At 46.9% G+C, this 24,960-nt stretch overlaps 4 protein-coding genes across 4 annotated transcripts; 3 read left to right on the top strand and 1 right to left on the bottom strand.

Annotated features, from left to right (window-relative positions):
- The first annotated feature begins 6,707 nt into the window (after window positions 1-6,707).
- On the top strand, window positions 6,708-8,113 carry LOC117893869 (odorant receptor 74a). Its single transcript, XM_034800642.1, has 4 exons — window positions 6,708-7,604; window positions 7,672-7,767; window positions 7,824-8,006; window positions 8,063-8,113. The coding sequence occupies exons 1-4, from the start codon at window positions 6,717-6,719 to the stop codon at window positions 8,111-8,113; spliced, it is 1,218 nt and encodes a 405-aa protein (XP_034656533.1). The 5' UTR covers window positions 6,708-6,716.
- Window positions 8,114-9,497: 1,384 nt separating this feature from the next.
- On the top strand, window positions 9,498-10,328 carry LOC117893741. Its single transcript, XM_034800470.1, has one exon. The coding sequence runs from the start codon at window positions 9,530-9,532 to the stop codon at window positions 10,157-10,159; it is 630 nt and encodes a 209-aa protein (XP_034656361.1). The 5' UTR covers window positions 9,498-9,529; the 3' UTR covers window positions 10,160-10,328.
- A 383-nt stretch (window positions 10,329-10,711) lies between these two features.
- Window positions 10,712-12,388, bottom strand: LOC117893588. The gene has a single exon (XM_034800260.1). It carries the CDS (start codon window positions 12,386-12,388, stop codon window positions 10,712-10,714), a length of 1,677 nt encoding a protein of 558 aa, XP_034656151.1.
- Window positions 12,389-14,392: 2,004 nt separating this feature from the next.
- LOC117893755 (NADH-quinone oxidoreductase subunit E) lies at window positions 14,393-15,222 on the top strand. The gene has a single exon (XM_034800490.1). The coding sequence runs from the start codon at window positions 14,462-14,464 to the stop codon at window positions 15,182-15,184; it is 723 nt and encodes a 240-aa protein (XP_034656381.1). The 5' UTR covers window positions 14,393-14,461; the 3' UTR covers window positions 15,185-15,222.
- The last annotated feature ends 9,738 nt before the right edge of the window (window positions 15,223-24,960 follow it).

The following is a 24,960-nucleotide window of genomic DNA, read 5'->3' as shown; positions in this document are numbered from 1 at the left end:
ACTACCGAACACACACGCACACACGCACACACACACACACACACACACACACATGGAGCACAGATTAGTTGCGTAAGTTATAAGGAAGAGAGAATGGGAGCAGCCGGAGAGAGGCATGAGGATGAGTGCCAGTGGATTGCACTGCAGCAAATCGTCAGTCAAGCAAAGTACTGCAGCAATTCCCATACCCATTTGGCAGTGGAGTTCCTGTGGAGCGTTCCCTGCTACTAATTAATATTTCAAATGGTCGAAAGATGCATACCCAATCCTGCTCCGATCCCCAGCACCGCTTTAAGCTCTGCCCAAGAAGCTGCAGAACTTCAGAAACGGCTGCTGCCAAAATAGTTGAGCATGAAAACTCATTTCGACCATTAATGGCTGATGGCTGATGGGTTCAGTTTGCACCACACGGGGGAGTGTGGGGTGGGTGGGGAGACTCTCTCCCGCTTCAAAGGAAATGACAGCCATTTCCATTTTTAGCAGCGCCTGGGAAAGCTCACAACTGGCGCGCCAAAAACGGAAGTGCCCGGCCATAGAGCTCGGGTTTCGGCTCCAACTCGCTCTCTTTAAAGCGAAACTACACAAATTGCTGGCTTAAAATATGCACCAAAAAATGTGCTCCACAGCCACTATCCTCGCAGTATCCCAGTATTAAAATATCCAGCAGCCAGCAGCCAGCGACTCCAGCATTGTCGCTAGTTTGTTGGGCCCCGGCATCGACAGGGACAGCTACAGCTACAGCGACATCCACATCAGAGTTTTATGTAGCGCACGGGCAGAACGGCAGGGTGACTGGAGACGTAGGGGCACTCGAACGCCACTAGACGACGCAGAAAGCGAAGGAGATGGGGAGCGACATGAAGAGGAAAATAAAAACGCCACTTCCGTTTTATTTGCGCAAAATTAAATAAACCGAAATATGGCGGACCATATTGGCGCATAATGGGCAAAAATATTCTTTTCATTAATGGTGGAGGCCCCTGGCCACTGGCCCCTGGCCGCTGGCCACTGTCCGCTGGCCCCACAAGTACTCGCTCGCAGCACTCATAGATGGGCAAAGAAAATAAATAAACTGCGAAGCGAAGCCAAAGAGGAAAGCCGAAAAGTAAAAGCCCCGCACCGACCAGCTTATTGTGTATAAATATTTGGTTGACCAGGACAACGGGCATTGGTATTGGTATTACGAGGATGTCGCAGTGTCCCGCCTGTCTGTCCACTTAGGTGGGATGTGCCCTGGGTCCGGGAGTGTGCTCATAATTGGGAATGGCTATGGGAATGGGGAGGGGAGTCACGAAACGATTATGTCAATGCCTGGGTTTTATACAGTTTGATTGAATCTGCAGAATGGGGGCCAAGGAAACGTTAGTTATCATAGTTTATATTACTTTTGTTATTGCGATGATAGTGAATTGATGAGAGCTCCATGAAATGAATTCGAAGCGACTGTGCAGGGTATGGTTTGTCCCTTTCCTACCACATTAAGTACGGGTTATCTGGATCAGCATCAATGGCCGACCCGAGAGAGCCATGTCGTCTGTCATTAAAAGCAACCAAATTATGGGAGAGGGAGGGAGAGAGAGAGGCATTGACAAGAGGCCTTCGTTCCAGAAGCATGTTAAATTAACAGCGAGCTAACAGCTAATGAAAACGAAAGTGAGCTGTGGACCTGACCTACATTAACATTATGATCTACACAGCCATGCTCAACCACACACTTTCGCTTTCGTTCTCTAGTGTCGTTACAGCGCCCTGTTATTATAACAGTGCGCTTACAGCTAAAGAAAACGAGAGAGAGAGAGGCCTTGACATTGACATTGACTTGATTAAATTGTTCTACACAACGATATACTTACAGACATATGTACATGTATATGCATGTGTGTACATGCGTATGCTCTTGTTCAGCCAGAAACTTTCGGTTTCTGCTGCCACCCTCTCTCTTTTCAACCTCTTTCCGTTCCTGTTCGGCGCTCAACTTTCGCTTTCATTCTTTGCAGGTAGACGAAAAAGTTCCGAGCCAGCAGCGCTGCTGCGCTCTCAGCTTGTAAGATCGGGAGAGAAGAGGCGAGCAGAAACGAAGTCCCCCAACGAATTGCTTTGAGCTGCATACGCATGCACTCCTAACACCTCGCTTTCAGTTTACCCACGCCACTCATTTAAAACAGTCAATTAAATCGCACGTAGCGTGGTGCGCGCGCGTCTGTATGCACAACTTATTGCGTTCATTCATTTACACAAAGTACCAAGCGCCGGCGCATGTGGTTTCGTGTCGTGGAGTAAAAGTGGGAAATGTTATTTGAACTGCCGGAAAAAGTCGACAAAGCGGTAAAAGATGGTGGAAGCCAAAGGATTAGAAACAATTTGCAATATGCGTGAAAAAAATTGTTCCTCTATTTAGAAGAAACCACGAAAAAGAAGCCATTGCGTTGCCGTTTTAGCGTTGCCACCCACGCAATTTTACAGTTATGGAATTTGAGTGCAAAGAAGGTAAAGGAAAGAGAAACGGCACCATGGCATGGTGTGCCAGTAAGCTTCAATTTTTTTCTGTGAGAGTGAGTGCAAGTGCTGGATGGTCATAATGACGGCAAGGAGAGCCAGGCGGGTGCGGCTAAAGTGAGTGAAGTGCAAGAGTGAGATGAAAGTAAATACAGTTAAATGTCCCGCAAAACTAAAGAAAGAGCGGAAATAAATAATCTCACTCAGTGTTAAGTGCAAGTGTTTGTGTCGATGGTCATTATGACGGCAAGGAGAGCCAGGCGGGTGCGGCTAAAGTGAGTGAAGTGAGAGTGAGTTGAGAGAAAAACAGTTGAATGTCCCGCAAAACTAAAGAAAGAGCGGAAATAAATAATCTCACTCAGTGTTAAGTGCAAGTGTTTGTGTCGATGGTCATTATGATGGCAAGGAGGGCCAGGCGGGTGCGGCTAACGTGAGTGAAGTGCAAGAGTGAGATGAAAGTAAATACAGTTAAATGTCCCGCAAAACTAAAGAAAGAGCGGAAATAAATAATCTCACTCAGTGTTAAGTGCAAGTGTTTGTGTCGATGGTCATTACGACGGCAAGGAGAGCCAGGCGGTTGCGGCTAAAGTGAGTGAAGTGTTAGAGTTAGATGAAAGTAACAACAGTTAAATGTCCCGCAAGACTAAAGAAAGAGCGGAAATAAATAATCTCACTCAGTGTTAAGTGCAAGTGTTTGCGTCGATGGTCATTATGACGGCAAGGAGAGCCAGGCGGTTGCGGCTAAAGTGAGTGAAGTGTTGGAGTGAGATGAAAGTAACAACAGTTGAATGTCCCGCAAGACTAAAGAAAGAGCGGAGATAAATAATCTCACTCAGTGCTAAGTGCAAGTGTTTGTGTCGATGGTCATTATGACGGCAAGGAGAGCCAGGCGGTTACGGCAAAAATGAGTTTTTTTAAGAGCGAGTGAAAGTGCGCGAGTGGAGAAAACCAATTCCAAATGTACATATTTCAAAAACTAAATAAAGAGCGAAAATATGAAGCCTATTATTGCCTCGAAGCAAATGACACTTCACCAAACAACAACAGCGCATCGCAACATAAGAACAGAAAAGATGCTAAAGTATTGTGAGAATCGGTGAGTCATTCTGTTTTGATTTATTTGTTATACTGTTTTTCTCGATTTCCTCTTCAATATTTCTTGGTATTTTTACATATTCCATCAATATTTATATTTGCTATTTAAATATTTTCTTGCAATTGTGCTACATCTGTTTTTGTGTACTACTTTTCATTTATATACATTTTTATTTGTTTTCGATCAGGGAATTTCTTCGGGTGTGATAGTTTTTCCTTTTGGTTTTTCAGGAAATAAGAAAATATTTCATCTTCATTAAATTTTGGAGTGCTAACCATGTTCTAAGAAAGCTTTAAAAAGTTAAAGCTAGATTTCTACATGTGGATTTTCTGGAAACCAACAACAAAAATAAAATCTGTAGGACATCACTTATAAGCACCGTTGGTTCGGATTTTCTTGGAAATAAATCTCAAAATTTCCTCTCCACCCGTCTTCGAAAAGAATTCTTCTCATATGTCTCATTGCTAGTGTAATATTAACTAAATCTACAGCCCAATTACGTCTAGACAATGCTGAACCTGGCTTCAGGTCCCTCAACGTCTGTCCAACTGAACAACTGAAGGAAGGGGCGGAGGGGGACACACGTGTCCAGGTCCATTCGGCCTAAGGCTTCGCTGGTTGCCTGCCATATGAAAATAAACCAATTTGCATATATTTTACAAAAACGAGATACATAGAAACTCCTACGGTACGGCAGTGGAGATTTCCTGGAAACCAACAACAAAAATAAAATCTGTAGGACATCACTTATGAGCACCGTGTGCCACAGGTTGAACGTGTGTGGTGGGGGTTAGGACGAAACTTGAAAGGAAATACACAAAAAAAAGAACAAGAAAATTGCCCAGCGGAAATTACGCACTGCGGGGGCGCACTGTCACTGCCTCATCTTTGTCCGGGAGGGGGTCGGAATCGCTGGCGGTTTCGGTTATCTTGTTCCTGGCTAATTTACTTAAATTTTACAAACCGCTTTTGTTGGCCTACTTCCGTGACTTCCGTTGTGCTCTCTCTTTCTCATTTGTGGTGTCTGTAATTATAAATCAATTTATTGCAAAGTGCTGCTCTCTCTCTCTCTGTATTTGCCAGCCCAAGCTCTGGCAGAAAGTTGCGTGACATTTGGCAAATCCTTCGGGCAGTTTTCCACAGTCTGAGCATCGGCGTGCCACTTGTGCTACTGCTTCTGGTTTTGCAACTGCTTCCCGTTTACTTGCCCTAGTTCGTGCCTTTTCGCAGGTCCTTCTGTTTGCCTGAGTCCACATTGCTCGTTTGCTTTCAATCTGCGTTTGGCTGTTTTCAATTTCTCTTGGAATTTGTTTTCCACGCAGCAACAAAAAAAATGCGAACGAATCAGCACAATTTCATAACCCCAGAGTACGCCCCTGTGGCCCTATAGATATTTATAAATATATTCCAGCTATACCCGGTAGCCACAAATGTTTGGGTATGCTGCATCCAAGCGAGGCCATGTAACAGGCATACAACTAACAGATATTTAATCATCTTTACATGGCCGTAAAAGGTATCTTTTAGTCGCAATATCGAGCAGAGATTTCCACTTGTTTTTGTGTGTTTTTTTGTATACTTTTGATGCGTTTGCCGCTGGCTCTGTATGCAGCGGTGTGTGGGTGCATGACTCCTTGTAAATATTTCTTTATGTATCTGCGGGTGTCCATGTCCAACACCCAACCCATCCCATCCCATACATATATTTGCTACAGATTCCTGATTTATATACCCAGATGCGTATTGATTTGGTGCCCATGTCTCGATGTCTCGCTTTGCCGTCGGCGGCTGTGGAAAATGGCCTCGTAAACGTTTAATAAAATATGATTTCAATTGATTCGAAACTCGCATTTAAGCAGTACGACGTACTCATACTTATACTTCAATACATGTGTGTGTGTGTCCCGGATTCCCTCAGGCAATCAATAAAGCAAAAACAAAGTGCCCCAAAAGACAGAGAGAAATCCCCGACTCCTACTGTCTGGCTCTGGGTCTGGATCTGTCTGTCTGTCTGTCGGTCTCCGGAGGCTTTCGTTCGCCTTGACTTGGCCCGGGTCCTCTCAGTTATCCGCTTAGATCACTCAACTAAAAAACTCAATTTGCATATTAATATTATTTGGGTTTTTTCTTTTTGTTGGGAGGCCCTTTTGCCGCTGGGGTCTTCATCCTTTTATCAAACAACCAAAAAGAACACCAACGAAAGGGCCAGAATCAACAGTAGTGAATTGAATTTGCTTTGCTTCAACGCCTTTTGCCCCCTTTGATGCGAGCATGAACATGGACCAGGACCAGCACCACACACACACACGCATGGGCCATGGGCCAGCTGCTCCCAGGTGCATACTTTGGGATAGCTGCTTGAGGAAACTCTGTTCAACATTATAGCGTTGCGTTTTCCTCCCACCTGCCTGCCCGACTGCCTCTCCGTTTGTGTGAAGCTTTGTTCACCTGCCGGACAAAGGCGGGGGCAGGGCTGTCAGTCAGTGTGTTACGGCAATTTCATTTTTATTGGAATTATGTCAGTGTTATTTTGCCATAATCATAACAAGAGGCAGGAGTCCTCTGCTGCAGGGTGTGGGGTTGGGAGGTTCCCCAAATACCCCTGCAGATTCATTGTTCCCATGGCAGCTGTCGGCAGTGCGCTGCTGATGCAATTCTTTGCTGAACCAGAAAACATCTCTTGACTTTACCTTGATAGTTATGGAAAACTGCTTCAAATATAATTGAAATATAAATATTTCCCCTTGGTCAGCCAGCCACCATTTCACAGCTTTAATAATTATCCACAATTAAGTTGAAACTTTGGCACTTGATTTGAGTTGTCCAAACAAAACTCGAATTAATAATGAGTGAGATATTGGTTTTTGGGGTTGGAGTTCCTGGGGGTTTTGGTTTTGGTTTCGATTGCGGGTTTTGCTGCCTGCTGGCTGCGGGTTTCGATTTCGGGCTGCTGGTTTGTTTTGACGAACGCAAATGAAACTGAATAATTTAGCATTGAGGAATATTTGAATTAAATATTTCATCAGTCTGGCGGCAATCGGAATTAGAATATAAATGGGCTACCAGCCAACCAATGTCCAATGTCCAATTCGAGTGGCTGCAGTCAATCATCAGCGGTGCGGACATGTTAGGCGGCACTCGGTATCGTCCACGTTTGGCCGATGGCGAACTGGCTCCACTGCCCTGGCCCGTGGCCCTCTATCGGAAGCTGAATCACATCTCCTGGCCCCTGGAGGTGGGCGTGACGGGCAGGACGAAGCACCTGGAGCGTCTCATTTTGATCGTTGGTTTTCTCATCTTTTGCGAGCACAACGAGGTGGATTTTCACTATCTGGTTTTGAATCGGAACGATATAGACAACTTTCTGACGGGCATGCCCACCTATTTGATCCTGGTGGAGATGCAGATACGCTGCTTCCAGCTGGCCTGGCACAAGAATCGCTTCAGGACCCTGCTGCAGCGCTTCTACAAGGACATCTATGTGCAGCAGGCAGCGGAGCCGCAGCTCTTTGCCCACATCCAGCGACAGATGCTGAGCACGCGACTCAATTCGATTGTCTATCTGCTGGCGTTGTTCAACTTTCTGCTGGTGCCCGTCCAGAATGTCATCTACCATCGCCGCGAGATGCTCTACAAGCAGGTCTACCCGTTCGACAACACGAAGCTGCAGTACTTTATACCGCTGATTGGTCTGAACTTCTGGGTGGGCGTCATCGTCACCAGCATGCTCTTTGGGGAACTCAATGTGCTCGGCGAGATGATGATGCACCTGAATGCCCGCTACGTGCAGCTGGGACAGGATCTGCGACGCACCGCCCAGCGTTTGTTGCTGGAGGCCAACAAGCTGGAGATGGCTGCCAGCTATCGGCGGGCTCTGACCCACATTCTGCGCCGGAATGGTGCGCTTCACGACTTTGGCGAGGAGATCGAACAGGAGTTTAGCTTTCGCATCTTTGTGATGTTCGCTTTTAGTGCTGGACTGCTGTGTGCTCTCAGCTTCAAGGCCTATACGGTAGGGCAATGGATTGTGGCTATAGATTGTTCCTTTTCCCAGTTGTTGCTGGTCTTTCTCTCCACAGAATCCCTTGGGTAATGTGGCATACATTGTCTGGTTTCTGGCCAAATTCATGGAACTGCTGTCCTTTGGCATGCTGGGCTCCATACTCTACAAAACGGTGAACTAACTGCCTGTTTGTACCCTTAGATTTCTGCTAATCTTTTGCTCTGACAGACGGATGATTTGGCCTTGATGTACTACACCGCAGACTGGGAGCAGGTCGTGCATCAATCAAACAATCGACTGGAGAATCTCAGGCTCATGAAGCTCGTCACTTTGTCCATTCAACTGAACTCGCGGCCTTTCTTTATCACGGGTCTGAAGTACTTTCGTGTTAGTCTGGCGGCAGTGCTCAAGGTGGGATTTGCTGCAAGTTGCAGCCAACACAAATATTTATTTGACTCTATCCACAGATCATTCAAGGCGCCTTCTCCTACTTTACTTTTCTGAATTCAATGCGCTGAGCAGCTGACAATCGTTTACGATTATTTTTTACAAGTTTTCCTCTGCTTTTTATTAGTTTTTTGTGTTGCGGTTCGTATTCAGAGATATTAACACGTGCATGACTGTGATTTATGGAGCTTCAAGTGCAACTGCAACTGCAACTGCAGCGTGCTGTGAAGTTAGTGCATCATCAATCCACAGCACCACTCGACTCTACTCATAAGGGGCACATTTAAAGAGCAAATGAAATTTGCTGCTGCTGCTGCTGCTGCTGCTGCTGCTGCGTTGACAGCTGCAATCCAAAGACGTTACACGGACGGGCACATCCATCGATATCCATATAGCCATAACTGTCAAGCCAGCCACTATGACTGAGTGGCAGCGATTGGCAGGGGCTTTCGAGTGGGGAAGAGCAGGAGGAGGAGGAGCAACCCCGAGCATTCTATATTTTTCTACATACTCGTAAATATCGTTATATGTATATGTAACATAAATCGGGGGAAAAATGTCGTTACAAATATTTTATAACAGGAAATCCGTTATTTATACGCACAGCACATTGTGCTTAGTGTGGGGTTAGGAGCGGGGTGGGGTGGGAGAGTGTGGCATGGGGCATGATATGGATGGATGTGCTATGAAGTAGGGAGCTCAGCTTCAATCGGCACTTGGCAAATATGAATGAATGAATGTTGTTTGCCTGTCTTATGCTGCTGCTGCTGTTGCTGTCTTCCTCCTTCAACCATTTCTTTCTTGCCATCTGGCTGGTGGACCGACGGACCCATCTACCCATTGCCTGATTGAAGCGACAAAATGCAAAATCCTTATGAATTGGCTACAATTTTATTTATTATTACTCGTCCTACTATTTGCCTCGGCACTCTCAGCACTCTCTCGACACTCCACAAGGCACGTCAAGACGCTTTTACCGTATTTCTATGGCAGCTCTCCACTCCCCCCCTCTCTCTCCACCCATCGGCAATCTTCCTGCAGCTGCCTGCTGCGACAAACGACTTGTTTTGAGCCACACAAAGTGGCGTTCCCAAGGCGATTCGATTCCATTATGAAGGCTGGGCAAACCGATGGCAAATTGCAAAGGCGCAATTGATATTGGTTCTGCTCTGCTCTGTTCTGTTTCCGTGCATTGTGTTAACAAAGTGAAAATGCCATCAATAGGATGATGCAGATGAAAGAATACCAAGAAGAGCATCAACTGCAAAAACTACTTGAAATGATTTCCAACTAAATAATTGGACTCGAACCTGCCACCACCTGCTGTGGTTTTTCTTTCGATTTCTTGGCCATATTTGTGCCCCATAAACATTCAATTATTTAACTCATTTAGTAGTCAAAATAGTTGTGATAAATCAAAGCAAAATTTGTGTATTTATTTATTTTTTGTTGCTAAACTTCAACCCGAAATTAATTCCAACACCGAAATGGTTCGTATGCCGAAATGGTGCCGTTGGGCTGTTTGCCTTTTCCGCCAGAACCACGCTACGCTGGCCAAGTGCACCATTCTGTGGCTGTTGCTGGTGGGGATCCTGCACTATGGCTATGTGTGCCAAAACTGCGATCTGCTGTGGTGGAAGCAGCAGCTAACTGGCCGCATAGTTGGCCCCATGATGGTCCTGCTGTACATTATCGTACTCAAGGTGTCGCTCATCCTCTTCATGACTCTCTGGAGTTACACGAAGAGAGTGGACAAGGAGCAGCAGAAGAATGAGTTGCCCATTTCGGCGGTAAAGCGGCGCTATCGTCGCTTCATTATGATGCGTCTGCTGGAGGCCGTCGAGGAGTTGTTGCATCGCCCACTGGGCGACTTTACGCGTCCTTGGCGCGTGCAGAGACGCTTTCTGAAGCGCCGCTCGAAGTTCATCAAGGAAGTGGAGCTCTTTCTGTGGAGTGCCCGCAAGCTGTACGAGCGCACCGATGACCAGCTGTACCTGCCCCTGCACCAGGTGCTGCTCATGGACGATCAGCGGGAGGAGCAGCTGCTGCAGTTGGGCTACGGTGAGCGCCTGACGTCGTTGAAAGATGTGGACATACACAGGATGGTCTACGGTTAGTGGAGCAGCAGCAGCGGCAGCAGCAATTTGCGGCAGCCAAAATTTGCCCAACTTTTTAATTAGATTTTGGCGACAGGCTTTGCCCGCTCTTGATGGGTTTTCTCCTTACCCACATGTTAATTTTAACACGCTTGAAATATACAAAACGAGTCGCTTGTGCCACCGTCAATCGATGTGCCCAAAGTGTGGCAGTTTCTCCTGCTCTCTCCCCTGATTATTTTGGGTGGGGAATGTCGCTTGGGTGTAAATGTGTCGTTGGTAGCTTTTCATTCTTCAGCGCTTAGCTTTTGTCTGCTGTAATTAATGAATATTTCTGTTGGAAATTCTGAGTAAAACATGCGATAATTATTTGCCATTACTTAACCGGCATTCTTTTATATGAAAGTCTTTCTATTTTCGGAAATTATGTGGCTTTTATTTGATGCTCATTAGAAATCGATGTGTGGCGGCATAAAATAATAGCTTTGAGTCTTAAAATTAACTTAAACACATATAGAAATTACATAAAAATAAATGAAGTTCGCTCGCATCGATGCCTGAGCTCAATCCTGCTCAAACCTCATCATAGTCCATGTCAAGAGCCTCACGGTGGTCTGGCAGCAGGGGATTGTAGTGCTTCGTGTGTCCCTTAGGTGCCCCTCGAGGTGGAGAAAGTGGAGCTGTGGGTGGCGCCTGCAAATTTTCCGATTGCCTGCGCCAGTGTCCCCCCACAGGACGCAGTCTCAGCGGCGGCGCCGAGTGCACGGGTTTCTGCTGATAATAATGCTTGTGAATGGTAACAGGACGCAGTCCGAGCTTTAGCCTTTCGGCCCGCTTGTTGGCCAGAAAACGCTTGCGGTCGAAGGCATCCACATTTTGCTTGACACCAAAGACCAGATTGAGGAACGGCTTGACCAGCACACTGAGCGCCACAAAGCCCAGGAAGCCAAAGACCGCGGGAGAGACGAGCGTGAAGAGAAAGACGCCCAGGGTGAAGGGATTGAGGACCGTGAAGAAGGCCACAAACTTGACGAACGGATAGAGCACCTGTCCCACATGGCTGAGGTATTCCTTTTTCTTCTTCTTGAAGAGGTTGTTGTGCCGCAGCAGGTCCTTGATCTTGCTAAAGGGCCGCTGCGTGGTCGTCGTCGGAGGCTTCGCTGTGGTTAGGCTGGCCAACAGGGCGCTGGGCACTGTGAGGGATGAGGAGGAGGTCTGAGAGGGGTAAGGGGGATAGCCATGGTGGTCATGGTAATAGTGGGGCTGCTTGGTGGGATTCGCGAAGATCAACTGAGCCGGCTGGAAGAGGGTCAGCGGTGAATGCGTTGGTTCTGGCTTTTGCTTCTCTTTCTTTCGCTTTCGCTTCTTACGCTTTCCCTTCTTCTTTCGCTTCTTCTTCTTGTCTCCTTTGTCGCCCTTGTGCTTCTTCTTCTTGCGCTTCTTGCGTCTCTTTTTGCGCTTCTTTCGCCGTCGGCGTCGCGTGCGCTTTCTGCGTCGCCGAATTCGCTTTCTTCTGCGGCGAATTCGCTTTCGCCTTCGCTTCTGACTTTGCTTGGCTCTGCCCTGCGCCTGCGGCACGTCCTTGTCTTGGTTTTTGACTAAGTCCTTGTGCTGTGCCTGCACCGCGGAGCTGCCTTCCAGGTAATGCTGATGCTTCTTCACCGCATCCTCCATGAGCGCACTCGCAATGTGGAAGGGCTTCATCGTAGTGGTGTGCCTGTGCGCTTCCGCAACATCCTGGTCCAGCTGTTGCAGCACACGAAAGGGTTTTGGCGTCGTCGTTTTGCTGTCGTGCAGCGCCAGATCCTTATCGAGTGCCTGCAGGATGTGAAAGGCACTGACATTGGACGGCTGGTAGTGCTGCTGCTGCTCCAGGGCCAGTTGTTGCAGCACACTGAAAGGCTTCACTGTGGTCGTCCGCTTCATCCGCTCCGCCAAGTCCTGCTGCAGCTGCGCCAGCACAAGGAAGGGCTTACGAGCGGCACGCCCTTCTGCCCGAGGCAATCGCGCATAGCCGTACAAAGTTTTGTATATTTTTGCAAAATTAAAAACATGAAGAGCCTCCTCATCCGCCTCCTTCTCTGCCGCAACTCCTCCAGCGCTGTGGGCGCTAAACTCGAACTTTGCTAATCCATCACGCCCACCCGCCTGCTGGTGGCTCTGCTGGATGCGTGCCCCGTCGCAGTTTTGTAAAATCAACAGAAATATAACAAAGTTGCCAACACTTTTGGCACTTGGTCTCTGCCCCATTTCGATTCATGTTGCCATGCTGCTGCCCAGAGGGGGAGAGGGGTAGAGGCGTAGAGGGGGGTGCTGGCTATGTCCTGGCTACGTTCCGTTGGCTTTTGCGATTCAGTTTGATGTTTGATTTAATTTCAACTTTTGCGTTTCACTTGCCAACTACAACTAAAGTCCGGCACTTGGCCATTGCCACTTCATCAGCTCGGTTGACGACGACGTTGACGTTGTTCTGTCTGTCTGTCCGTCTTTCTGTCTCCCTGTCTCCCTGTCTCTGTTCTGTTCTGTTCTTCGAGCACTTTTGCCAACTTGTTGAGCGATGGGTCAAAGGGCGGGGCAGCAACCATTTCACTTTTCGCTCTCGCTCTTGATTTCTGGTTTGTTTTCGCTGCCGTCTCCTACTCCTCTTTCAGTTTTCTTTGCCTTTGCCTTAGCTTGTTATAAAAGTAAAATTTATTACTACTTAGTACATTATCAACGGTTCTGCTGCTCGTTATGGTTTCCCCCCCTCCTCGGCAGCCCCCTCATGTTATGACAAATTTCCCGTATAGCCAAGAACTTGCCAGGCCCAGGCCCAGGCCCAAGCCAGACCCAAGCCAAGCACTTAATTATGTTTTTTGGGCACACAAAAAAACCGAAAACTGCTGTCTGCCTTTAGGGCCAACTTCTACACAGCACCCAAGCAGCAGCAAGAACCCAAACAAGAAGCAGCAAAACCAGAAACACTTTTTGGGGCGAGGCTCAAACGAGGTCGAGACTATCACAACACGAATTATGTGAACTGCCATGCAAAAGACTTTGGAAAGTACTTAGTGGCCAATTGCAGTTACCAGTTGCCAGTTGCCAGTTACCACTTTGGCTGCTAGACTTTTCCCTCTGCACACAGATTTTTGTGCATATATTTATGGGTGTTTGTGTACCTCTGGCTCTGCCTGTGTAAATGTGGATCAAAATTTGCTTCAGGAACCACTTCAGTTTGTGCTGTCTCTGAGGAGCTTCTTATTTTTGTGGCTTTAATCTTTGATTCGGCAGTAAACACAAAGAAAATGGAGAATATAATTAATTATTTGTATTTTTTAAAGCTAATTTAACATAATTTGAATTGAAACTAAATACTCTGAAATCTCTGCCATGCTGAAGGCAAGTTTTTACGTTTTCTTGGGCAAGTTTTCGTAGTCTGAATCAGTCTCCAACTTAAGCCTAATCGATGTGCTTTTTTGCTACATTTAACTTCCTCCATTCATGGATTGTAATTGAATTTCGTGTATATCCAAAGAGTGAACTTTCCCCACTTACCATTTCTTTCCTTTAAATTATACTCCGTCGCTCTTCAATCTTAGCTTAAATTACACAAAAATCAAGCTTCTGCAGCTCTTCAATTGAGCTCAAATATTCCTCCCTCTACTCATTTTACGACTTTCTATTCGCACAACATTCGGAGCACATTTGGTGCTAAATATTTTTGGCAGGGGCACAACATGTGCTTTGGGTACTTACAACATTTACCAGCCCCAGTGCCAGTTCCAGCGCTATGTTATGCCATCTGCAGTCAATGCCACTTTGAATAGCCATTATCCTAATTGTTTATTATGGAATTTCGATCAGAATGGAGAGCATTATGTGTCTGCATTTTACGATCTAATCTTTTAGGGCGTGTCAGCGATAGACACACACAGACATTAGCTCTGGTAATAAGCCATCATGAAAAATGCTGTAAATGAGCAAAGGGAGACAGGTGTTGGATAAGCCAGAAGCTCCCCCACTCTGCCGCACTCTTTTGACAATTAAGCGGCAGCCTGGATGGCATGCAATTTGAGCCAACTGTGGGATAGAAAAAAAAGAGAGACCAGCATCGATTGGTTGTCACCTTGGAAGCGACTAACTAAATTTGATTGCAATTTGCACAGCAGCAGCGACAGAGGGGGAGCAGGGAGCAGTCAGAGAGTAGAACATCAAAGTCAAAGCACTGACAAACAAATTTAATATCAAGCAAAGTGACACAAACACACACAACCAACCAATCAAAATCAAATTCAAATTCCACAAAGGAGAGATTCTCCAGTTATAAACATAGTTTCGAGCGCAATGTTTGGTCTTCTGGCAGGTAGAGGATTCCTGACCCTGCCACGCGCTGGCCTACTGGGACCACGACGCACCAAGCTGGATGCCGGCAACATGTACGACAAGATGAAGTTTGAGTTCACGAAGGAGAACCAGGCTCGAATCGCCTCCATGCTCACTTGGTATCCGGCGGAGGAGCGGCGGGGGGCACTGCTGCCGCTGCTGGACATTGCACAGCGCCAGCACGGCTGGCTGCCCATCACAGCCGTCGTGGCAGTCGCCGAGCTGCTCAAGATCGATCCCATGAAGGCCTACGAGACGGCCAAGTACTACACCATGTTCTACATGAAGCCGCGCGGCAAGTTTGTGGTCTCCGTGTGCACCTCCACGCCGTGTTATCTGCGCGGCGGCGACGAACTGCTGAAGGCCTGCTCGAAGATGCTGCGCCTGCAGCCCGGCGAGACCAGCAAGGACATGCAGTTCACGCTGAAGGGCGACTACTGCCTGGGCGCCTGTGTCAATGCGCCCGTGGCGAGCGTCAACGATGATCTGTACGAGGATCTCACCGAGGTGAGCTTCGAGTCCATTTTGAGTGACTTAAAGTGCGGCAGAGTGCCGCCCGCGGGCCCGTGTTCCGGTCGCTGTTCCAGCGAACCCATCGATGGGCAGACGACGCTGCTGATGGAGCCACCGCCAGCTGGCTATGGGATGCGGGATTTGGATGATCCTGGCAAGAAATGCAAGTAGCCAGAGCCACATCCTTTACTCTGTTTTAAAGCAATAAATTTCGATTGCAAAAAGAAAATACCGAAGGACTCCTCCTGCCAACAGCTGTTGTTTTGCTAAGCTTCCACTCATCCGCATTCGCATTCGCATTGTCCTTGTTGTGTGTCCCCGTGTCCGCTGTCTCCTGTCCGCTGTCCGCTGCCTGCTGCCATCGCTGCAGTTTATCCCTGGCCAAAGGACATGCCTTGGATTTGTGCAGCGCTGGCACAATAAACAGACAACAGCCATGACAAAACAAGAGGGAGACACACGTAGAGATACCAGAGAGGGGTCGAACATAACATACCCTGTGAGGGAGTGTAGGTTCTTCGGGGGGATCTACTTTTGGAGTAAACTTTTCCATTAATTTTTAAGATTTTTCTTCTGTTTTAATTCTGTCAGAACTATTTCTTGTCTGTGGCTTTACTTCCAGGGTATTTGCCAGTTCTTGCTATCAACCCCAGCCCATGTCCCGTCAGCCGTTGCAGCAAGTAATCAGCTTTTGTCTTGTCTTCACTCCACTCCGTTGTGCCCTGGCCCTTGCGTGCTGCGGTTTGACCTCGGCCCGTGGGGCATGCCCTGCGCCAGCAGCAGCAGCAGCAGCAGCATTCTAATAAAATGTTCACCGGGAACGAACGTAGCAGGAAACAACAACAACGAGCAGCAGCAGCAGCAACAACAAAAGCAACTTCAACAGCTCCCCCAAGCGATATTGTTTTGGCCAAAATAGTTTTAATTGTTGCGCGCTCAGGGCAGGGCTCTCAGTTTGCCACCCCCTGCCCCCCCTGGCATAGTCAAATTACAATGGATATTTTTCAGTTTCCATAAATCTGTTTGTCGCCTGCCCCCGCTTCGCTTTTGGCACTTCAATTGCCATCAACCCGGCTGCCCCCGCTCCCCTGCCGCTGTCACTGGCATCCGGGGCAAGCTCTGGCCTGTGCCCCGCGCATGGTGTTGAATTTTTAAATGAAAATTGTTGCTATTGAAAGTTTTTAATTTGTGTGCGTGCGTTTTAATTTTATTTCACGTTGCGAATATTCAATCGACAGAGGGAGAGTCCATTGGCATTTTTAGGCGGTTTGGCACGTTCAAGAAGTGTGCAGCGGGAAAGGGAGATTTGTATCTCTTGTAGCTCCAATTGGGTGTCGGTTTTTGTTAGGTTTCCACTAAGTAAAGTTAATGCAAGATTAAATAAGATGTTTTTGGGTTACTTTAGCTTACATTTTGGATATTTTTGCATACATTTTTCACAGATATTTATCAAATTTCACTCTGTTAAGTGGCTACCTAAAAGTCTCCTAATTTCTATAAAAAATCTTCCCTTGTTATTCCACATAAAAAACCCAACCTTCGCAGAGCATAAACTCTTCTGTGTGGCTGAGGCATCATCACTTTCGCTGCTGCTGTTAAGTTGTCCCCTGATTCATGCCCCTTGTGCCCACCTCCAAACCTCCGCCTCAGTCCAGTCGCATTTTGCGTGATTTTCGCCAGCAAAAACGGCACCTTTGGGAAATTAATATCCTTTTTGGAAGGGGGGATGCACGAGGAGAGTCAACAACATCACGTGGCTGGGGCGCGTGAGCGGCGCTTGAACTTTTTGCGGCCACGTTGCACGTACTCCACATGCCCCACGCCCACGCCCACAGCCCACAGCCAGGACTGGCACTGGCACTGGCACTCGCACTCGCATATCCACGAGCACTTGCCCCCGGGCGGGGCTTTGTTTTAGTTGCTGTCGTTGACAACTTTTGTTGTTGTGCCCCCCCCAGTCCGGCACTGTCCTTGCTCTTATCCCCGGCAGATTGCATGGTCTTTGACCACCCACTGTAGCGTGCCACAGCTCCCTTTTGCGTAACTGCGCATTCTTTATTACTTTTTTGCGCAATTACTCGTTACATTATTGCATTTCATACTTGTGATACGAATACGGCATGGGGCATGGGGCACGGGCACGGGCACTGGCACGGGGCATGCCCACCGGCGAAGGCAATGCCAGAGTGAAATAATTAGAAAACATTTCCATAGCCTCCAGAGGGACACTGAGAGGGAAACAGCGAGTGGAAGCTTGGGTACAGCCACTGCCAATTGCCACTTTTGTGCATCTGAATGAGTTGCATTCCTTTCCTCTCTCTCGCTCGAAAAATACAAAAAAGAAAAGTTTTCATTTGCATGTTTTTAGTTAATTGAATTTATGCAGAAATTTCCGCTTTGCTGCACTGCTCCACTGGGCAGCGGGCATTTATATAAGCGCCAACTGGCGCTCAAAATATTAAGCATACGGCAGCCCGTTCGTTGCCTGCCCCTGCAGCACACACACCCAGAGCTTATTAGCTCTTTCTCTCTGTCTTTTTGCTGCTTTCCTCTGGTCATGGGCTTGGGGCTTGGGCAGGGCCATTAAGTGCGACGGCTGACTCTTTGACTTGGCCCAGCGGAGCATCAGTGGCTGCCTTGGAGTCCTTTGATTTCCTTTTATGTGCCAGGCCATAAAGTGGAACGTCGAAAGAGTCTAGAAGCGAGAAGATGCTTTGGCTTTAGCTTTTATTACATTCCAGGATCGGCAGCAGCAGCGGCAGCAGCAGCACCATCAACATTGGTGGCAACACAGCCATGTCATCAGCTGGCCATAAATGCCTCCATTGTTGGATACCGAATGGAGTTCCTTCACACACAAACACACAGGACATGTGTGGCAGGGGCACTTTGAAGGATTCTTCGTGCTCCTTTCGCCTCGCGCGTTGTCAGCCGCATTTAAATTTGATTTTTATTAAGCGCAAAAATCAAAGTGGAAAATTTATCTGCTCTCCCAGTGCTCAGCCCCCCCTGGCCATCCAAAATGGTTGTATATCTGAGCATGCCAAGAATATTTCAATGCTGCCGTTCCCGCTCCTCCCTTTATATCTGCTCTGCTCTGCTCTCGGCTTGTGTTCTGCTCTGTGGAATAAGTCTCCTCCTTCGTACATAAAAGCAATTTTATTGCTCAAGTTGTGCTGCTCGATAGGATAAGCCCCTCATTTATGCCCGCTGCCGTTGCTCGGCAACATGTTGCCGCTGTTCCTGCCACAGCTAATGTCGGGGCTTGCCATGAGAGCCAAGCCAACTATTAAAGTGCTGTTAACTTTATTATTTCGAGCACTTGTTGTATAATGTGGCAGCGCTGTCATGGCAACTTTCAGCCATAGTTTTCTCGGAAAAAAACAAAGCCGTCAGCACGCAGAGAGACTGAGCGAGAGGGAGTGGCGAGGGCAGAGCCTCGCCGAAGTCATAATTTGTCAGAAGAGATGCCTTGCCACATATTTGCTACAAAATGTATGTATTCCATGTGGCACTGCCACCCTTCCCCTGCGCCACTGCTGGCCACTTCATATCGCAAGTTTTACTGATGTAAATTCCTGTCCTGTTTCCACAGCATAAAATATATTACTTTCAACTTTTCCGACTTCCATTGGCTTGGCTAAAAATGTTTGCCAAGTGTTTGGGGTTCGGGGGCGGCGGCTACAGAAATCGTACAAAAGATAGCAACAGAAGCCACAGAAATATACACACATATTTTTTATCGGTTCACAGAAAAAGGGAAAAACTGAACACAAGAAAAATCTCAGCTGCAGATAATTGTTTAACATTTATTTTATTTTGCGAATTTCCAAAGTCTTTCAAATATATTTACATTTTAGCTAAATGAAATCTTATCTAACAATTAAACGCTGACATTTCCATTGTAATAATATTGGATCTAAACATCTGAACCGTTTTAAGCTTAAGTTTATGACAAAAACATTTTACACAATTTGGGCATAAAAATTCATTTAATTTTTGTGTGCCCGTAATAACATTTTGATTGCTTTTCCGCTGTAAACAAGTAAATATTTGCCTCAAATGCGTGTATACATTTTCATATTTATTTAATGTCAATTAAAGTAGAATCTAAATTGTTTTGGATGTAATCACATTTTCTAGATTGAATTGAAACAATATTGAGCACGTTTTGTATGTGATTTAATTTGATTTTTGTTTGTTTGTTTGTTTGTTTGTTTGCTTGGCTTTTTGTTGTGTATTCTTATTTCGAGCCGCGATGCCCAGTCGCAACCCTTGAGTATTGAATATCAACAAGAATTGCGTTTGGACAATCATAGCTAAAAATCGAATTAACCAAATATTTTGATACAGAATTGCATGGCACTCCGCTGGATGCTGGATGCTGGATGCTGAGAGCTAGAAGCTGAGAGCTGAAAGCTTTTTCCCATCTGCTTCTGTCGTGGGAACTTGACCAAACGGCTCCTCGGATATCGCATGGCACTTTCCTCTGGGGTGGAACTTCCTGTGGAGCTGCAAAATGGGATAAAGAAGGGGGGAGCATTGTCAGCTGCCGCCGCTGCTGCTCCAATTTTCCATTTTCGTCTGCATTACGCCCCATCCGCCGCCTTCTTCCCCACTTGGAAGTGAACTTTTTCGCTTGCAACTTAATACCGAGATGGCAATGGCGCTGGCAATGGCAATGGCGATGGCGATGGCAATGGTGATAGCAATGCTTGCTTAAAGTCTTTCACTCTATTATAGTCAACACACACACACACACACACAACCCCGAGATATATACGATGGCTTACTGCATGAAAAGGGAACAGCGGAAAGGGTGTTCAAATTTAGTGGGGCAGAGACGCTGTCAGCTTGCAGCTTTGACCATAAAGTGTCGGAAGAATCACAAAATCATTGTAAATGTTGAACGAATCTCGTATTACACGCAAGGGGCTGTCCATCCAAGCAGAGTAGAGTGGGAGTGGACGAGGCAGCTGTTGGGACTGCCACTGCGCTGACACTTTTCTTCAGGCGGTGGGGGGGCGCCTGCACTTCTTGATTAAATTTCTGCACTGCAAAATGAACTGAGTTTACACCGCCAGAGACAGAGCCGGAGCCAAAGTCTCAAACCTCAAACTCACTGCGATTCGCGGCTACTCCCCCACGCCTCGAGTCTTGGAGTCATCTCTGAGATGGACAGATGGACGGACAGCTGTATGTCCGTGCTGGCGCTTCCTTGGGGTTTTGGTTTGGTTTGGTTTGGCGTGTTTTGTGGTTTTTATTTTGCAGTTCTTGCCATGCTCCATGCTCCACGCTTTTATTGTGGCTTTGACCAGGCAAGCGCTTCCCTTCGCTTCCCCATTGTTGGCAACTGTAAAATGCATTCCTGCGTGGCTCGCCTTTTCCTTGCCCGTTATCTTTCCCTTTTCCTTTGCAATTTCACCAGGATCAGATAGTTGTCCGTGTCAGGCAGCTGTTATTACAATATCCTAGCTGAGTTTTTTCCCTTGTTGTTGCTTCTGCGGTGCGGACAACGGGTTACTTTCAGGATAACAACATCAAACTGTTCTCGTTCTCGTTCTCCTTCGACTGCCTCTGGTCTTTCGGTCTCTGGCAATTTCTTCTGCTGCTGCCCATTAAACTTGAAATTAAATTGTCGTTTCATTCTGCTGGCAATTTTTATGGGAAAAGAAGGGCGCCGCTCCTAATTGGAATTGATTGAAAGTTATTTGATGTTTGGCCTTTTTTTTATGTTGTTGTCTAAAACCCAAAACCCAGCGGCACTGAACCTGAAACCCAAAAGGCAGTGTTGCTTTTTACTCATCAATTTCTAGCCAGCTCCGGCCCCCTCTCCCTCACTCTCCGTGTCTATCTGTGCGCGTTGTTTTAATAGACTTTGTTGTAGGTAATTAACATAATTTAATTATGTGCTTGGCATTAATTTTACGCACGAAATTAAGTGTTGAATTTTAAGTGTCTACACTTTAATTGAGCGACACTTTTATATACTCCCAGCACCGATACACACGCACGCACACGCACACACACACACACAGTGTACAGGGTAGTGGCAGGGGTAGATTGGGCCTGTGGGTAGCTTTAAATGTAAGGGCTGTGGGCATCTATTTATCTCACTCTCACTGATATAACTGCTTCTAATTTATATTTCTTATAATAATATATTTATCTATATTTTAATTGGCTTTTTTGCTCTCTCTTTTCTCAATTGAATGCTCCCCGAGGTACATTTAAATTTGTTAGCATACTTTTATGGGCTGCCACACGTGGCATCCACCAGGTATCGCCCATGTCGCATCTTCACCTGTATTTTGCTTGTCTGTTTTTTGTTTTAATTGTTATTGTTTTTTGCTGGCTACGGTTTGGGCGACCAATTAAATGCCTGTACTAATAACAATGATATTTTTGGGCTGCTGCCGCCGACTAATTAAATTAAACAAAAAGTAACACTCACTCTGCAGCGTGTGGCAGTGGCAGGGGTATCGTATCTCATGCCTGGGATTGTTGCTGCTTTTATGGGGCAATGAAACGGTTTGCCTGACTGCCGCTCCTCTCTCTCTCTCTCGCTCTCTTTGGTGGCCGCCTTCAGCATTAAAAGGGCTTCGACGTGGGGCTCGTAAAATGTGAGGGGATGCCTAATAAAAATGCCGCAGCACGTACGTCAACCTGCAGGCATTAGTCCTACTTATACTTACACACACAAAACAAACAAAAACACAGACACAGCCACACAGACACACACACACACACACCACGAGTTCTCCCTTCCATCTGCCTGGATGAACAAGAAAAACGGAAAACTCTTGGCTTCGCTTGGCTGTTGTTATTAATTTGCAAAGCGCAAACTTGTTCCTTGTACGCCGGCAATATCCTGTCGTGTGTCTTGTCCCCCGATTCCTGTGTGCAGAGAGGATGGAGTAATAAGCTGAAGCCTCGTTCCGGGGGCCATCCTTTTATTTAGCCATTTGCAAGCAATTTGATTTTGTTTTTATGCCTTTTTCCTCGTCGTTGTTGTTGTTTTTGTGTGTGTCAAAGTTTTACCGCGACGAAAGACCCTCCCCGATTGCTGCCTGCTGCTGCCCACACCCCAATTCAATTCGCAGCTGTAGGAACACTTGGACATATCGAATTGCACTTGGACGCCGGTCCATTAGGCGAGTCCACTTGTCGCCCTCAGTGCTTTTAGTCACAGCGGAAGCTGCGAAAAGCCCAACGCAAAACAGAAGACGAACAAAACTAGAAGAAAAACTCCAAATATTGTTTTGGGCTGCCACACAAATAGATACAGACAGGCAGCCAGGCAGCGATAGGGAAAAGTCAATGCTGGAGAGAGTTCTCTGTGTAAATTGAGCTGCTAATGGCTTGGGACAACACACACACACACAGACACACCCATAATGGCCAAAGCAAACACAATAGCGGCTGGAGCACAAAGGCATATTAAAATAAATATAAATGACTCGCTCCGCCCGCTCCTTTGGCCAGGAAACTCAGTCATTTGTGCAGCCCAGAACCTTGGGAAAAACATCAGCCTCAGCCTCAGCCTCGCGCTCCAGGCAGCCACTTAATCCCGCCAAGCTTTTGCCTAAGCAACTTTGTTAGGCCACGTTGACTGCTACTTTGGCGGCACTTGAGTGCCAACTTGAATTGCACTCGGCTGCTGCTGCTGCTGCTGCTGCTGCTGCTGTCAGTGTCTCCGGCACTACCTTTAGCTTTACCTTTGCTGCTGCTGCTGCTGCTGCTGCTGCACCTGTCCCTGGCTGACAGTCGTTGGCTTCTTGAAAAACTGCCATTAACTTGTTACAACTTCCGACGCTGCCTTCCAACAGTAGCTTGCACTTCCGATGATATGCTGAGTGGCCCCAGCCCCCACCCATCCCTCACTCCCCATTTGTGCTCGAACTTTTTCAGCATTTTCCCTTTTATTTTATTTGCGCCCTTAACTTTTGCCCTCTGCCTTCAGCCACACTTCATCTTGAGAGAAACGCATATTTAGTTGACATTGGGTGCGGGGAGGGGAGTGTTCGCATTGTTTGCCCGACTCCTTGGCTGGCTCCTTGACAGGCACACACACAGCCAAACAATTTGCGTCAACGCCACCTGCTCCGGTGGAGTACCAACCAACCATCCAGCCAGGCAGGCAGCCAGGCAGCCATCCATTCTGCACACCTAACCAGCCGTGGAGTCCTCGTCTTCGTCTTCATCGTCATTATAATGAGAAAATTGTTTCAATTATGTTTGTGTTTAGTTGCTTCAATTTGCTAAGCAACATCATTAAGTGCCCTGCCAGGACCTGGCGCAGCTACACCCACTACCACTCATAAAAATATAATTTGAGTTAGGGTCGGTGGAGCCGAAGGAAGGGCTGTTCGAGGGGTGAATAATGCATGAATAAAACAGACGGGCAAAAACTGAACACAAACACAAATTGCGCACGTGAAAAGTTGACTGTGTTTCGGCTCACGTTCCTGGCTCCAGCCCCTCTCCCTTTTTGGCCATGTTTTCCATTTCTCAGCTCACGTGGCCATGACGGCGCCCTGCGGAAGTTGGGCCAGGCCCTGGGGGCGTAGCTGCAAAAGGGAGTTGCTAATACTTTGATTTTGCTGCTGCCGCCGCCGCACAACGAAACTTTCACGAGGATTATTTTCACATTACAAACAAAAGCGAGCGCCAAAACGAAACTACAAATACAAAACACTAATAACATCCCGCCCACTCACCCCCTACTGTGTGGAGAGAGTCGTTTTAGCTGGCTCTAGCCGATACCCTGGAAAATGCGCTTCAAGTGCAAATTGTTGAATTCATTTGAATTAACACAGCCAAAAGTTGCTGTAACTTTTTTGATACGCGATACGCAGATTGAAATTTAATATAATTTGTTGTGTAATTAAATGGAGTTGTTAACGGAAATTGGCTAACGTTTTAATGGAATAAATATTCAAAAGAAAAATGAATGAAAGTAACACTAAATACCACAACTAAGTAGCTTCAAAGTCGTCGTAGCAGCTGGAACTTCAATTCCGGAACCCAATTGGTTCCACCGCAGCAGCAGCATCAGCGGTAAGCCGCTGGCTGTGGCAATCCAATGTTGCAGCGCTGCTCCCTGCCATTGCCAGATGCAATTAAAAGTCAGTTCACATAATTGTTATGCGCATACTTATTGTAGAGAGTGTAGAGATATTTTCAGAGCTGGCTTTAGGCAGCTGGCAACTATTTTTGAAAGGCAACCCAAAAGTAAAGTCAAATCATGGACAAAGCTCGAGCATGTGCATAAATGTACATATTTATAGGAGTATGTATGTATGTATGTATGTGCATATGTGCTTCAATACATATTAAGTCAGAGGCCAAAGGCAATTTATGAAGCCCATATTGTGGCGTTGCTTTTCCTGCTGCTCGCACATATCAGTGCAAGTAAATCGCATCGAAAAAAAGCTCCTTTATTGCATGCACAGCACGTTTCATGTGTTTGTCTGCCTCGATCCTGGCTCTAGCCTGTACCTGCCCCTGGCTCTGGCTCTGGCTCTGGCCCCATCCCGCCTCTGACTCGTCTTCTCCCAGCGTTCATTTGCAAGCCTCAACAACGTTCGGCAATGTGATCAAGCCTGCAATCTGCAATTTTAAGCAGAGACGCCCAAAGGTACGGGCCATGGAGAAGGGAGAGGGGAGGGTTGGGGCGGATACCAAATAAAGTTTAATTTGAATGCTTCTGTTGAACGTCACACGCTCGGGGACTGGTATGTCTTTGGGTGCATAGTTCCTGCCTCTGCAGTGCCCGGGACAAAATCAAAGTTATTTGTATTTATTTGCAAAGTCGTGCGGCGCGTGCAGTAGCAGCAACAATGCTGCCTGCCCCCAGACAACATGATGCATGTGGCAGGGTTGTGGGGTGCAGGCCCGACTCGCTTCATTGCTTGCGATTGCCGTTACAATCTGCTTATTTGTCC

This window comes from Drosophila subobscura, chromosome J (genome assembly GCF_008121235.1).
Source record: "Drosophila subobscura isolate 14011-0131.10 chromosome J, UCBerk_Dsub_1.0, whole genome shotgun sequence".
NCBI lineage: Eukaryota > Metazoa > Arthropoda > Insecta > Diptera > Drosophilidae > Drosophila > Drosophila subobscura.
The sequence above is the reverse complement of the archived record's forward strand: the minus strand, read 5'-3'. Positions and strand labels throughout refer to the sequence as shown.

What these genes read in the sequence shown, in the direction of transcription:
- LOC117893869 (XM_034800642.1), top strand. Translation starts at nt 6,717, where the DNA reads ATGTTAGGCGGCACTCGGTATCGTCCACGTTTGGCCGATGGCGAACTG. An exon ending in GCTCCATACTCTACAAAACG is followed by an intron (nt 7,768 to 7,823) that starts GTGAACTAACTG and finishes TTGCTCTGACAG; the next exon opens with ACGGATGATTTGGCCTTGAT. An exon ending in GTCTGGCGGCAGTGCTCAAG is followed by an intron (nt 8,007 to 8,062) that starts GTGGGATTTGCT and finishes CTCTATCCACAG; the next exon opens with ATCATTCAAGGCGCCTTCTC.
- LOC117893741 (XM_034800470.1), top strand. Translation starts at nt 9,530, where the DNA reads ATGGTTCGTATGCCGAAATGGTGCCGTTGGGCTGTTTGCCTTTTCCGC.
- LOC117893588 (XM_034800260.1), bottom strand. Translation starts at nt 12,388, where the DNA reads ATGGGGCAGAGACCAAGTGCCAAAAGTGTTGGCAACTTTGTTATATTT.
- LOC117893755 (XM_034800490.1), top strand. Translation starts at nt 14,462, where the DNA reads ATGTTTGGTCTTCTGGCAGGTAGAGGATTCCTGACCCTGCCACGCGCT.